The following is a 12028-nucleotide window of genomic DNA, read 5'->3' on the forward strand; positions in this document are numbered from 1 at the left end:
GGCACTTTGTTTCACTGAGCTTACATACCTATATGGCCTTAACCCTTTCATTATCATTTGCAAACCAAAGTTGAGCCTATTTTACCCATTTGTTCTTTATTTTAGCACATCATTAACTCTAAGTGAAAAACAATAATGTCCCTAATTTGAATCCTTGGTTAGCTTAGACTAATGAGAGTGCTCATGAATTAAGCGTGAGAAAATTGGGTTTGAAAACATTTGGTTTGAAAAATTGGGTGTTGTGTATTCTTGAGAAAATATGAACAAGAATGTTAAGCATATGTTTATGCATTCAATACTTTAATCATATGCATTGAGAAAAACAAAAGAAAAGAAAAGAAAAAAAATAAAAATAGAAAAAAATATGAGAAAAAGAAATGAAAAAAAGAAAATAATAAAAAGGGGACAAAATGCCCCAAGTTAAGTAATAATATCAATGCATATAAGTTGTACTTAAATTTGGGATGCATAAATGTGTGGTAAACATAGTTAATCGGCAGTTAGATCTTGCATTGTAATTACATGGATTGTCTTAAGTTAGGTGGGAAGTTTAGGTTAATTAAGGATTCAGATTTTAGTCTACTTGACCAAATACAATCCTACCTTGACCCTAACCCCATTACAACCCTCAAAAGACCTCTTGATTTGTGTATTTGTGCATTAACTTTTTGTTAATTGTTAGATGAAGAGCAAGTCTTAGAAAGCGAGATTAGTAGAGATGAATCGAACCTTAAACACCTGAGCGATTAGAGTGTACACACTTCTAGTGAGGATTTGATGCTCGATTCTTTGTTCCCGGCTTTCATGAGCTATTTTCTCCTGCAATTTTATTTTTACTTCATTTTTACGATTTGAATTAGTGAAATCCAGTTCATATTTGTTCTTGAAAGGTTTATTTACTTTTAACCAAATAGGTACAAACATTCTATATTTAGTTGAATTCATATAAATAGGTTGCATTTCATACATCCTACCATTCCTCTTCACTCTTATAGCTTTTCTTGAGCTTAGCATGAGGAAATGCTAATGTTTAAGTGTTGGGAGATTTGATGCACCATTATTTCGTGGAACATCATGTGCTTAATTGAATGGATTTTATCCACAATTCTCACACTTATTCATGTAAATTGCATGTTTTACATTTTTCTTCCTGATTTTGTGCTATGATTGAAAACATGTTTCTTTGGTCTTAATTTAGCTAATTTTAATCCTCTCTTATTACCATTTGATGCCATGATATGTGTGTTAAGTGTTTTCAGGCTATATAGGACAGGAATGGCTTAGAGGATGGAGAGGAAGCTTGCACAAATCGAAGGAGCACAAGAATTAAAGGAGATAACCATTGAGGAGCGACACGTGTACGTACCTGACGCGTGCATGTGAATTGGAGTTCGAACGGCGACGCGTGCGCGTGCCTGACGCGTATGCGTGACACGCGAAGAAGACCATCGACGTGTATTCGTGACTGACGCATATGCGTGACATGCGCCACGTGCAGAAAACGCTGGGGGCGCTTTCTGGGCTCCACTTTGGCCCAGTTCCAAGCCCGAAAACACAAAATAGAAGCTGCAGAATGGGGAAATCATTCAATCATTCATTCACTTTACATAATTTTAGGTTTTAGATGTAGTTTCTAGAGAGAGAGAGGCTCTCTCCTTTCTCTAGGTTTTAGGATCTCTCTTAGTTTTAGGTTTATTTCTTCTTAATTCCAGGTTTAATGTTCCTTTAATTTAATTTCTCTTCTACTTTTATTGATTCTAGTATTTTAGTTCATCTATTCTTCTTGTTGATTTCTCTATTTTTCCAATTTAGTTTATGAATTCTCATGTTAGATCTGATTTTCTATTTAATGCAATTTGAGGTATTTCATATTTATGATTGCTTTCTTCAATTTATGTTATTGATGCTTCCAATAGGTTGTTTGAATTTTATTATTTCTTGTTGCTTTTCTATGCTTTTGTGTTGTGCCTTCCAAGTGTTTGATAAAATGTTTGGTTGAATTCTAGAGTAGATTTTTATCCTTTTGGCCTTGGTTGAGTAATTGGTGGCACTTAATTATCAAACTCCTTTGTTGATTGATAATTGAAAGTAGTTTATTGATTTGGATTCCACTAAAGCTAGTCTTTCCTTAGGAGTTGACTAGGACTTGAGGAATCAAATTGATTCGTCCACTTGACTTTCCTTCATAATTAGAGGGTTAACTAAGTTGGAGCAATGAACAATTCTCACCACGATTGATAAGGATAGCTAGGATATGACTTCCAGTTCTCATACCTTGCCAAGAGCTTTTCTTGTTATTAGTCTATTCCTTTTGCAATTTACTTTTCTTGTTTCCTTAATCCCAAAACCGCAAAAATATACCTTTGCATAACCAATTATAAGAACACTTCCCTGCAATTCCTTGAGAGACGACCCGAGGTTTGAATACTTCGGTTATTACTTTTTTAGGGGTTTTGTTACTTGTGGCAACCAATATTTTGTATGAAAGGATTCTTATTGGTTTAGAAGCTATACTAGCAACGCGAACTTATTTGTAAAATTCTTTACCACACTGATGGGTGGAATTCGGAATTCCAACACAAAACTTACCGGCAAGTGTACCGGGTCACATCAAGTAGTAATTACTATCACTACAAGAAAAATGGCCTATGGCCACGCTTTTATGAGGGTGGCTCAGATCCCCACCGTCGCTGCACCATTTTGAGGATTTGAGGATTTGATGGTGACTCCTTTGGCGCTCACCGTCTGTCACGGAGGGAGCGTCGGAGCTGTCATAGAGGGAGCGCTGGAGCTTCTCCCGAAAGAGAAGGATTCAGAAGGCGGCGAAGGTGGAAACGAACAAGGACAACAAGGGAAGGCATCAGAGGGAGAAGAACGAGCTAGCGAATCGCCTTGCAAAATTGAGTCGCAGCGCGGCGTGATGAAGAGTTTAGATAAACCTCCGAAGGGGTCGAATTCAGGAACCTTAGCTGCTCAATCACCTGTTGTGAACAATTGGAGTGATGGTACGGTTTGGTTTCAATGAGTATTTGTATTTTTTTAATCTTAAAAAATCTAAATGAGTGATTTCTTTGTGGTGAAATGGTCCGGTTGGGGAGCCCTGCTACGCGGAATATGGATGTCAAAGCTGAAAGTAAGGTTAGAGCATTTCCATGATAACTTGTTACTATTTTTATTATGTTTCTTAAATCGAGATTTTAAGTATTGTTTTGCTGTGATTGTTTTAAATTTTGTGGGAATCTCACTCTTCGTGTTCATCTGCTTGAAATTGTAAATTGTACTTGTACATATGTGATACATGAGAAGGGCTGGTTTTGGTTATGGTTAGAATTTTCTTAGCTGCTTGGTTTAGGGTTGTTCTTATCTTTCTTAATGTTGAGTGTATAGTCTGAGAACAGCACCGATAAATAAGAAATATACTTTGCAGATTAGAAACTTGGATCTGGAATGATTGATATAAGTGGAAGCCTATAAACTTCTTGTTAAGCATAATAAGGAATTTAAACTTGCCCTGCTAAATACTTATTGATTGATCCCATATAAATGAGGAATAGAATTTCATAATGACGGTTGGTTAAGTTCAATTGTTAATTTGTCAAATATAACTAAGGATTTGGTGAGTAATTGGGGAATCGGAAATGGTTGGTAACAAAAAAAATATTAGCCAAAACATGGTAGGTTTCTTTGGCATATATATCTGGAATTCTGATATTCAAATGAACTGTATCATGTTCTTAATTTTACACATTGTTGCTAAAACATTTGAAATTCAATGAGGTTTGAGTGGAACATGGATATGATATTGAGTATAAAGATGAATTGTAGTTTTTAAGTTTAACTTTGTTTCTTTTTTCTTACTATCATCTGCCAATGTTATCTCATGTTTGTGCAGAATAAGATCTAGATATTGGAGATTGTTAACAGATAATTACTTTTAGGTTATTTGAACAAAGAACAAGATGGAGACTTAGCATTACAGATGAAGATCAATGCATGTTACTCTTGGATTTTCCAATGTGAGTTGATTAAAATTTATAAAAATTGAATGTGACTATAATTTATACTTCTTTTTCAATTTGCTGAAGTTATTTTCTATTAAGCTTTTTGTTTGTGCTTGATATATGTTGGATGAAACTTTATTTTTATAATAAAAAACCAAGCTGTATAACAAACTTAACTAACTTAAATATTTGTATCTATTTTTGCCATCTTTTGTAGGCAAAAAAGTTCACAAATGTTTCCGAAACAATTATGTATGATCTAAGGGAAGGAAGTTTAAGAGGGCTAGAGGAAAGAGGAACAGCAAAGGGCTTAGGATTTAAGTCGTATTGTTTTTGTATTTTTCTTTAGTTTTTAGTTTTGGAATTTGAACTCGAGATTTATTTTGTATTTGAGTATTAGTTTTTAATGTATAAAACAATTATAGCAAAAATTATATATGTCACTAATTATTATTGATTTGTCTTGTAATAAAAGTTGCATACTATATTTATAAGTTTGGTAATAAAAAAGAACTGAAAAATTTATATTTTGTATCGACGAAGGTAAAAATCAGAAAAATGATTTTTTTTTAATTTTATAAGGCTATTGCCACACTTTTAAAGTGTGGCCGTATCTCTGCCTAAAATCGTGGCCATATCTCTCTTTATCGCCATGCTTTGAAAGCGTGGTCATATCTCTCTATTGCCACGTTTCAAAAGCATGGCCATATCTCCTATATGGCCACGCTTTTAAAGCATGACCATATCTCCCACATACGGCCACGGTTTAATGGGTGGCCATTTGTAAAAAGCGTGGCAAAAGAAAAAGTGTGGTGATAGGTCACCAAAAGCGTGGCGATAGAGCAACCGCCACACTTGTAGAAGCCACCCTTTCAAAAGTGTGGCGGTAGCTCAAAAAGCGTGGTGAAAAGCTATCGCCACACTTTTTTAAGCTTTTTGCCATGCTTTAAAAGCGTGGCAATAGAGCTGTTTTCTTGTAGTAACTCACTTAGAGTGAGGTCGATCCCACAAGGATTGATGGATCAAGCAACTTTTGTGGGTAATTAGTTTAGTCAAGCTAACATTGGTGAGTGATAATTGATGCAGCAGAAAGTAAATGACAAGAAAATTTAAAGTGCAGAAAGTAAATTGGACAGAAACTTAAAGAGCAAGAAATATAAATTGCAGAAACTTAAATGACAAGAAATATTAATTGCAGTGAATGTAAAGGGGAGTGGGTGCTAGAAATTTAAGAAAGTAATAGATCAAGCAACTGGGAATTTAAATTGTAGGAAGAATAAAGGAAATTGGATGCTGGGAATTAAAATGGAATTGAAAATGTGAAGTGTAGTAAATTAAAGAACTCTCAGATGAGAAAGTTCAGCAACAGATCAATTTAATATCAAAATAGAAGTGTAGAATTGCAGAAGAACCAATATGGACTGAAAGCTTAAATCTCAATTGTTCTCTTAGCAAAACAGAAAAAAAGAGATTGCAGAAGAAGAAGTTGAAATTTCAAAAGAGTGGAAATGAAACAGAAAGCAAAATTTAGATTTGATCTTCAATTCTTCAAATTCAAAAAGGAAAACTAAAAGAGAGAGCTCTCTACTCCTACTGATCCCTAGTGGAGCTAGCATTCTTTCTAAAATGAAAATGATGCCTTATATAGGCTTTACAAAAATAGATATGAAATTGAAATTAAAAACAAATTCCAATTAAATGAAATTCCTATTCTAACTTGTTCTTGTGCCTTTGAGTGATGATGTGGGCTTTGCTTGCTTTGGATTTGAAGAGAGATGGGTCCGGTTGGCCTTGGTTCAATTGGTTTAGAGGCATGGGTCAAGGTTGCTTTTGGTTTGAATTCGGTTAGAGCCATGCTCCAGTGGAGCGCTCAGTTAAGTTAGTGAACTGTGTGCTCACTCCCTTGTCCCAGGCTCCTCACTCATAGTGCTCAGTTAAGCAACCAAACAGAGGGCTTTGCTTTTCTTTTTGTTGAGGCCTGAAAAAGTTAACAAAGTTAACTTAGCGCTCAATTTGAGAGCGCTACTTCCTTTGTTGCGCGTTACTACTTGCTCCCTTGGCTGTAAATATAGCGCTCAGTGAAAATAGTGAACTGAGCGCCCTTTCTTTGCTTTAGAGTGAGGCTACACTTTCGAATCCTGGTGAGTGCATTTTGTGCCCATTCCTTATACCAATTCCCTTGCACTATAGCGCTCAGTTAAGAAAGGCAACTGAGCGCCCTTTGTGCTTGTGCAAGGTTCCCAATTTCGAGCCCTGGTGAAGCCATTTTGAGTGTTGTGCCTTGCTTTCCTTGGTGACCCCCTCTTCGAGCCTTGGCTGCCCCATTTTTGGTTGATTTTTGGGCCTTAAAGATGCCTTTCACTTGTGCTCTAATTTTATGTCAAATATGGATCATTATATATCGTTGGAAAACTCTGAATATCAGCTTTCCAACGCAACTAGAAGCACATCGATTGGACATCTGTAGCTCAAGTTATGGCCCTTTGAAGGAGGAATGGTCATGCTGTCACAAGGCTAGAAAAAAACCCAAAAAAGTTAAGTTAACTATTTTAACTTAGCGCTCTCTTCAAATTGGGCGCTAGCGCCTTGTTTGAGTGCTACTTGGTCATGGGCCACGCTTTTAAAAGCGTGGCCTAAGGCATCAAAGTGTGTTCCAACTTCAAAGTGTACCCCAAAACTCTTCTTTTCTCCTTTTTAGCTTATTTTGTGCTTTTTTTGCTTCTTTTTCTTCTTATTTCCTACAAAGTTTATCAAATCAAAAGATCAAGGAAATATACCATTTAAACATAAAAGAATACAATATTTAATCGCTAATTATCAATTTCTTGTATGAAAAAGCATAGAAAAATATGACATGATGACATGTCATCACACACAAAAGTCCGTTCGTCACTCTCTCAATAAGAAGAAGACAATTAAAAAGGCCACAAACATCATAGAAACTGTGGCCAATAATGAGTATTTCTATGCTTCTGATAGAAACTCAAGAAGGGTAGTAATGGAGCTAAATCACATGGATGCTCTACTAGCTCAAAACAAGGTGATTGCAACCCAATTAGCAGCTCTAACCAAGCAAATTGAGAAGAATCAAGTCTCAACAATCAACACTTAAGCACCTATGCAAGAAGGAGATAGCCCAGAAGTTGAGTGTGAATGGGAGCAAGCCAACTATGTGAACAATGCATCAAGAGAACCATATGATCCCAATGCTAAAACTTACAACCTCGGTTGGAAGAACCACCCAAACTTTGGGTGGGGAAACCAACAAAACCATACCCAAACCACAAATCATATCACTCTAACCAATACAACAACCCCAGCCATAATTCAAACAACTATATACCCTACCATAATTCACATAATGCCCCCTATCAATCCAACCAACATCCACACAACAACCACTCCCAAAATGTATCACATCCAACCCCACAACCATGTGATGATAGTGACAATTTTGCAAGATTGGAAGCTATAATGGCACAATTAGCAGGAAATATTGCTATTGTTGCAGATAGACAATTGCAAGCTGAAAAGAGGATAGATTCAATCCAAGAGGAAGCCAAATCTAACATAAAGAACCAAGGGGGCAGCAATCTCAAAATTGGAATCACAACTAGGGTACTTGTCCAAGCAGATACCAATGCCTACAAATACATTCCCAAGTGATACCATGACTAATCCAAGAGGAGAATGCAAGGCCATCACACTAAGAAGTGGAAAGGTGGTGGAGGAGACTTCATCAAGCCACAACTTGCAAGAAAAAGAAGCTATAAATGACTCAGAAACCAAGAAAGAAGAGGAGACACTTACTCCAGCCCCACCAAAGCAAGTCTTAAAACCTTATGTACCAAAAGCACCCTACCCACAAAGGCTGAGAAAGGATGGGAAAGACATCCAGTTTTCTAGGTTTTTGTAGATCTTTAAGAGGCTTCAAATCAACATCCCTTTTGCTGAGGCACTAGAGCAAATGCCACTCTCTGCCAAGTTCTTAAAAGAGCTCATGACAAAGGAAAAGAAACTGGAGAGTAAAGGAAACTATAGTGCTCACAGAAGAATGTAGTGCCATAATACAAAAGAAGCTTCCCCAAAAGATGAAAGACCCTGGGAGCTTTCAAATCCCTTACATCATAGGGGAAATTAGCATTAAAAAAGCACTATTGATCTGAGGGCCAACATCAACCTTATATCCTTAGTCATGATGAAGAGAATGAGAATTAAAGAGGCCAAACTAACAAGGATGGCACTCCAATTAGCTCATAGAACATTCAAGTTTTCCTATGTAGTGGTGGAAGACTTGTTGGTTAAGGTAGGAGAGTTCATCTTCCCAGCTAACTTTGTAGTGCTTGATATGGAGGAAAAGGCCAATGCATCAATCATATTAGGAAGACTATTCCTAGCTACAGTTGGGGCCATAATTGATGTGCAAAAGGGAGAGTTGGTCCTAAGGCTGCATGAAAAAAAGATGGTGTTTAATGTTTTCACTGCAATGAGCTACCCCAAAGAATCCATTGGAGAATATATGATGGTGGACACAATGGTAAAGTTAGTTCAGGGAGTTCTAGAAGAAGAACAATTTGAAGAAGCAATGGAGCAAGATCTTCAAACATCATGTGGTGAACTACCACAACAATTCATAGAAGGCTCAATCATGCTAAACAAGGCAAACATGGAGAAAGTGGAAGCACCAAAGTTGGAGTTGAAGACCCTGCCCCCAAGCTTGAAGTATGCTTACTTGGGGAGCAATGACATATATCCAGTAATTATAAATTTAAGCTTGGGTGAAGAACAACAAGAGAAGCTCATTAATATGTTGAGGCAACACAGGGATGCCATAGGATGGACACTTTCAGATTTAAAGGGGATTAGTCCTTTAATGTGCATGCATAAAATCCTTCTTGAAGAGGATGCCAAACCCTCAATACAATCCCAAAGAAGATTAAACACAACAATGAAGGAAGTGGTGCAAAAGGAAGTGCTGAAGTTATGACAAGCAGGGGTGATTCACCCCATCTCAAACAGCCCTTAGGTGAGTCCGGTCCAAGTGGTCTCCAAGAAGAGAGGAATCAAAGTTGTGCCAAATGAAAGAAATGAATTGATACCAACAAGAACAATGACTGGATGGCACATGTTTATATACTACAGAAAGCTCAATGAATCCACAAGGAAGGATCATTTTCCTCTACCATTCATGGACCAAATATTGGAGAAGCTTGTTGGACATGAGTACTATTATTTCTTGGATGGATACTCAGGCTACAACCAGATTGTATTGGATCTTAAAGACAAAAAGAAAAATTCTTTCACTTGCCCTTATGGTGTTTTTGCATATAGACGTATGCCCTTTGGTTTGTGCAATGCACCTACCACATTCCAAAGGTGCATGCTGTCCATTTTTTCTGATATGATTGAGAGGTTTATTGAGGTTTTCATGGATAATTTTTCAGTGTTTGGTGACTCCTTTCCTAATTGCTTACACCATCTTGCCTTAGTGCTCAAGAGATGCCAAGAGACTAACCTAGTTTTGAACTGGGAAAAGTGCCATTTTATGGTAACCGAATGGGTAGTCCTTGGTCACAAAATCTCTAAGAAAGGCATAGAGGTGGACAGAGCCAAGGCAGAAGTGATTGAAAAATTACCTCCACCTTGCAATGTCAAACCAATTAGGAGTTTTTTAGGGCATACTGGGTTTTATAGAAGGTTCATTAGATACTTTTCAAAAATTGCCAAACCTTTGAGTAACTTGCTTGTCTCTAATGTACTATTTATTTTTGATAGAGAATGCATGCAAGCTTTTGATGAGCTTAAAAGTAAGCTCTCCTCTGCATCTATTATAGCACCACCTAGTTGGGATTTACCTTTTGAATTGATGTGTAATGCATTAGATTTTGCTATTGGTGCTATTTTAGGACAAAGGAGAGACAAGCTGGTACATGTTATTTATTATGCTAGCAAGGTTCTTAATGAAGCCCAAAGAAACTACACCACCACAGAAAAAGAACTTCTTGCTATAGTTTTTGCATTTGATAAGTTCAGATTTTACCTCATTGGTTCTAAAGTCATTGTGTTTTCTGACCATGCAGCTCTTAAATACTTGCTAACCAAGCAAGAATCCAAGCCTAGACTAATAAGATGGATCTTACTACTCCAATAGGTTAATATTGAGATTAAGGATAGAAGTGGAGCAAAGAACAAGGTGGCTGACCACCTATTAAGGATCCCAAATGAGGAAGATAAAACACACAGCCCTGGGGTGAATGAGAGCTTCCCGAATGAACAGTTGATGGTGATCCAAGAAGCCCCATGGTTTGCAGATAGAGCCAATTTCAAGGCTATTGGAGAACTACCTTCCAACATCAACAAGAACTTGAAAAGGAAGCTCATCAATGATATCAAGCATTACATTTGGGATGATTCTTACCTCTTCAAGAAATGTGCTGATGGTATCCTAAGAAGGTGCATCTCTCATGAGGAAGGACAAAGGTCCTTTGGCATTGCCATGGGTCTATCTTTGGAGGAAATTTTAGTGGAAAAAGGACTGCAGCCAAGGTGTTACAATGTGGATTCTTTTGGCCTATAATATTCAAAGATGCAAAGGAGTTTGTGACAAGGTGCAATGAGTGTCAAAGAGCTGACAACTTACCCAAGAAGAATGAAATGCCACAGAGATTCATCATGGAGTTGGAGTTGTTTGATGTTTGGGGGATTGATTTCATGGGACCATTCCCAACCTCATACTCAAACAACTACATATTGGTGATTGTGGACTATGTGTCCAAATGGGTAGAGGTCATAGCTACTTCAACAAATGATAACAAAGTGGTGATCAACTTCTTGAGGAAGAACATATTTAGCCGGTTTGGGGTTCCAAGAGCTCTTATAAGTGATGGGAAAACTCATTTTTGGAACAAGCAACTTGAGACACTCCTCCTAAAATATGGTGTCAAGCACAAGGTAGCAACCCTATACCACCCGCAAACCAATGGTCAAGCTAAAATTTCAAATAGAGAGCTTAAGAGAATCCTTGAGAAGACTGTTGAAAACTCAAGAAAAGATTGGTCCAAGAAGCTAGATAATGCATTATGGGCTTATAGAATAGCTTTTAAGACACCCATTTGCATGTCTTCATACCAATTGATGTTTGGAAAGGCTTGTCATCTACCAGTGAGCTTGAACATAGAGCATTTTAGGCTCTAAAAATGTTGAAATTTGATAGTCAAGCTACTGGGGAAAGAAGATTGCTACAGCTCAATGAGTTAGATGAATTCAGATCTCAAGCTTATGAAAATGCCAAGATTTACAAGGAGAAAGCAAAGAAATGGCATGATCAAAAGCTAACAAGAAGAGAGTTTATAGAAGGTCAACAAGTACTATTGTACAACTCAAGGCTCAAGTTTTTCCCAGGAAAGTTGAAGTCAAGGTGGTCTGGCCCATTTACAGTCATCAAGGCTTCCCCTTATGGTCATGTGGAACTTATGGATGACAAAACACAGAGGACTTTCACTGTCAATGGCCACAGGCTTAAGCATTACTTAGGAGACACATTGGATGAGCAAAGGGTGAACTGTTCCCTCAACTGAAGAGGAAGAATCGTCAAGCTAGTGACGTTAAAGAAGCGCTAGTTAGGAGCACCCTAACACTCATATCCTTTCAATTTCATGCTTTCTAGAGTAGTTTATGTTTATTCACTTAGGTTGTTTAATTTTTAGTTTCATTTGTTAGTTAATTAGTTGATAGTTTCCTTGCTTTGAATTTTAAAAGTTTTTCTAGCATGTTGGAAGTGCAATCTTACATGCTATACTATATGAGGTTGATTAATTGGGCTAAGAAACTAGCTAAAGAGCTAAGTTTGGTGTGGCCACTAACCCACTTAATTTGAGCTTACATCAAAATAATTGAATTAATCTTGGGAGTAAGCCTAAAATTAAGTTTGGTGTGACCACCATCATAAGAGATCCATACGTACAACCCAATTGATTTATGTTTGAAGGCAATTAGTAAGTTGGTCGGTGCATAAAACGGCCACTTTA

The 12028-nt window shown here is 37.2% G+C and overlaps 1 protein-coding gene across 1 annotated transcript; it reads left to right on the plus strand.

The window, feature by feature from the left end:
• Positions 1-11197: 11197 nt before the first annotated feature.
• On the plus strand, positions 11198-11578 carry LOC130975324 (uncharacterized). Its single transcript, XM_057900133.1, has one exon. It carries the CDS (start codon positions 11198-11200, stop codon positions 11576-11578), a length of 381 nt encoding a protein of 126 aa, XP_057756116.1.
• Positions 11579-12028: the final 450 nt, after the last annotated feature.

The sequence above is a fragment of the Arachis stenosperma genome, chromosome 4 (assembly GCF_014773155.1).
Source record: "Arachis stenosperma cultivar V10309 chromosome 4, arast.V10309.gnm1.PFL2, whole genome shotgun sequence".
Lineage (NCBI taxonomy): Eukaryota > Viridiplantae > Streptophyta > Magnoliopsida > Fabales > Fabaceae > Arachis > Arachis stenosperma.

Coding starts and splice junctions, on each gene's coding strand:
- LOC130975324 (XM_057900133.1), top strand. CDS start 11,198: ATGTTGAAATTTGATAGTCAAGCTACTGGGGAAAGAAGATTGCTACAG.